The sequence below is a fragment of the Piliocolobus tephrosceles genome, unplaced genomic scaffold (assembly GCF_002776525.5).
Source record: "Piliocolobus tephrosceles isolate RC106 unplaced genomic scaffold, ASM277652v3 unscaffolded_41705, whole genome shotgun sequence".
NCBI lineage: Eukaryota > Metazoa > Chordata > Mammalia > Primates > Cercopithecidae > Piliocolobus > Piliocolobus tephrosceles.
The window spans coordinates 1-2,336 of NW_022326205.1; the positions used below are offsets into that span (position 1 = coordinate 1).

General features: G+C 39.4%; 1 protein-coding gene across 1 annotated transcript; it reads left to right on the forward strand.

The window, feature by feature from the left end:
• The first annotated feature begins 421 nt into the window (after positions 1 to 421).
• On the forward strand, positions 422 to 2,336 carry LOC113223526 (cytoskeleton-associated protein 2-like). Its single transcript, XM_026452949.1, has 2 exons — positions 422 to 969; positions 2,062 to 2,336. The coding sequence occupies exons 1-2, from the start codon at positions 722 to 724 to the stop codon at positions 2,306 to 2,308; spliced, it is 495 nt and encodes a 164-aa protein (XP_026308734.1). The 5' UTR covers positions 422 to 721; the 3' UTR covers positions 2,309 to 2,336.

Sequence of the window (2,336 nt, forward strand, 5' to 3'; positions counted from 1 at the left end):
AAAAAAAAAAAAAAGAATGTTCTCAGAAATATTTCTCAGATTGGACCTTTCCTTCCTGTCCGACCTCTTCCTTACTTAGGCTATTACAACAACCTTGTCATCTTGCCATCACAGATTGTTACTTTTCATTCTCTACCATTCTAGACAGTCCTTTACATTGACCAAATTTAATTATATCTGTCTCTGGTGAATTGTTTTTACCAAACTTCTTTCATATAAAGCTCATTAAAATCTAGTTCTTGCTTACCTATCTAAGCTCAATACCTCCTGCTCCCACTCCTAACCTTGCTCCTTACCCTATATTCTACACACACTGGCTCTTTAACGTTATGTTAATAGATTGTTTTCTTTTATGTGCCATATGAAGGTTGTCTTCCTTGGTCTCGGTCAAGTACTCATTTTTAAGACCCAGCCTAAATGTCGCTTGTCCCATTCCCTAACCGTCTCCCTATAGCACAAGCAAAGTTAGTTGTTTCTTTTTGTGGGTTTTAAGAATCCTTTGTTCTTATTTCATATATAGCATTTATTTCATTTTATATTATTACTTGTTATATAGTTGGCAGCAGTATTTGCTGAGGAAGAGGAATGGTTCAGAGATGGCAATTGTGTTCTTTTATTTTGAAAATTTGGCCAACTAGGAACACCTTTAATGTCTTCTGATTTTGTTCTTAAAATTCAGCCAAAAGCTTAATCTATAAATGTATTTTCTGTAGGAGAAAATATGGAGAAGGCTTGTGCAACCAAGGAAGAAGTCAAAGAAGTCAGTATTGAAGATAAAGGTGTTGATGTAGATCCAGAAAAACTGGAAATGGAGAGTAAACATCATAGAAATTTGCTATTTCAAGATTGTGAAAAAGAGCAAGAGAACAAAACAAAAGATCCAACCCATGATGTTAAAACCCCCAATACAGAAACGAGGACCAGTTGCTTAATTAAATATAATGTGTCTAGTACGCCATACTTGCAAAGGTAAACTTTTAAAATGTACTATGATTTGTTTTCATGCTTGGGGATAATAAATATGGCATTTAAAAATCTTTGAGATAGCTTCAGATTACAGCTACCATGTATTAATATGGAAATGTTTTCAGGCCAGTCATGGTATCTCACGCCTGTAATATCAGCGCTTTGGGAGGCCGAGGCAGACAGATCACTTGAGCCCAGGAGTTCAAGACTATCCTGGGCAACATGGCAAATCCCCATCTCTACAAAAAAATACAAAAAAATTGGCTGGGCAAGGTGGTGTGTGCCTGTAGGCCCAGCTACCTGGGAGGCTGAGGTGGGAGGATCACTTGATCCCAGGAGGCAGAGGTTGCAGTGAGCCAGGATCACACCACTGCACTCCAGCCTGGATGACAGAGCAAGACCCTGTCTCAGAACAAAAAAGAAAACAGAAAAGTTTTTAAACAACTAGAATGTCATGAGAACATTTCACCTCTTAAATACTGTATTTACTTTCCCTAACTATTGCCATTTTGAAAAAGAAAACTTTTTTTTTGATTTTACTTGAATCTGTGTGGGGTTTTTTTTTTTTTTTTTTTTTGAGATGGAGTCTCGCTCTGTCGCCCAGGCTGGAGTGCAGTGGCCGGATCTCAGCTCACTGCACGCTCCGCCTCCCGGGTTCCCGCCATTCTCCTGCCTCAGCCTCCCGAGTAGCTGGAACTACAGGCGCCCGCCACCTCGCCCGGCTAGTTTTTTGTATTTTTAGTAGAGACGGGGTTTCACCATGTTAGCCAGGATGGTCTCGATCTCCTGACTTCGTGATCCGCCCGTCTCGGCCTCCCAAAGTGCGAATCTGTGTGTTATTAATAAGAGTAGGTTTTGGCATTCAGGAATTAGCCAGTTCTACAGATACTCAGGTATCTACTGTGTACAAGTTGTAATGACAAATTGAGAAAAGGGTAAGTTTCTCACCTCAGTGAGCTTATAGTACCTCTCTAAAAGACAATTACATGCTTTTACATGGTTATACAAGCTATATAGTATGGTACATATCATGAAAGTACAGAGTAAAAATGTTAACATGTTTTTGAACTCTGGGAATGTTGTTTTAATTTTCAGTGTGAAAAAGAAGGTGCAGTTTGATGAAACAAATTCCGCATTTAAAGAGCTGAAGTTTTTAACACCAGTGAGACGTTCTCGACGTCTTCAAGAGAAAACTTCTAAATTGCCAGATATGTTAAAAGATCATTATCCTTGTGTGTCTTCATTGGAACAGCTAACGGAGTTGGGAAGAGAAACCGATGCTTTTGTATGCCGCCCTAATGCAGCACTGTGCCGAGTGTACTATGAGGCTGATACACCATAACAGAAATAAAGCTCTGATAGGGAACGGG

Excerpts from the sequence above, each read along its gene's own strand:
- LOC113223526 (XM_026452949.1), top strand. The coding sequence starts at position 722 with ATGGAGAAGGCTTGTGCAACCAAGGAAGAAGTCAAAGAAGTCAGTATT. Across the intron at positions 970-2,061 it reads AGTACGCCATACTTGCAAAG|TGTGAAAAAGAAGGTGCAGT; the intron begins GTAAACTTTTAA and ends TTTAATTTTCAG.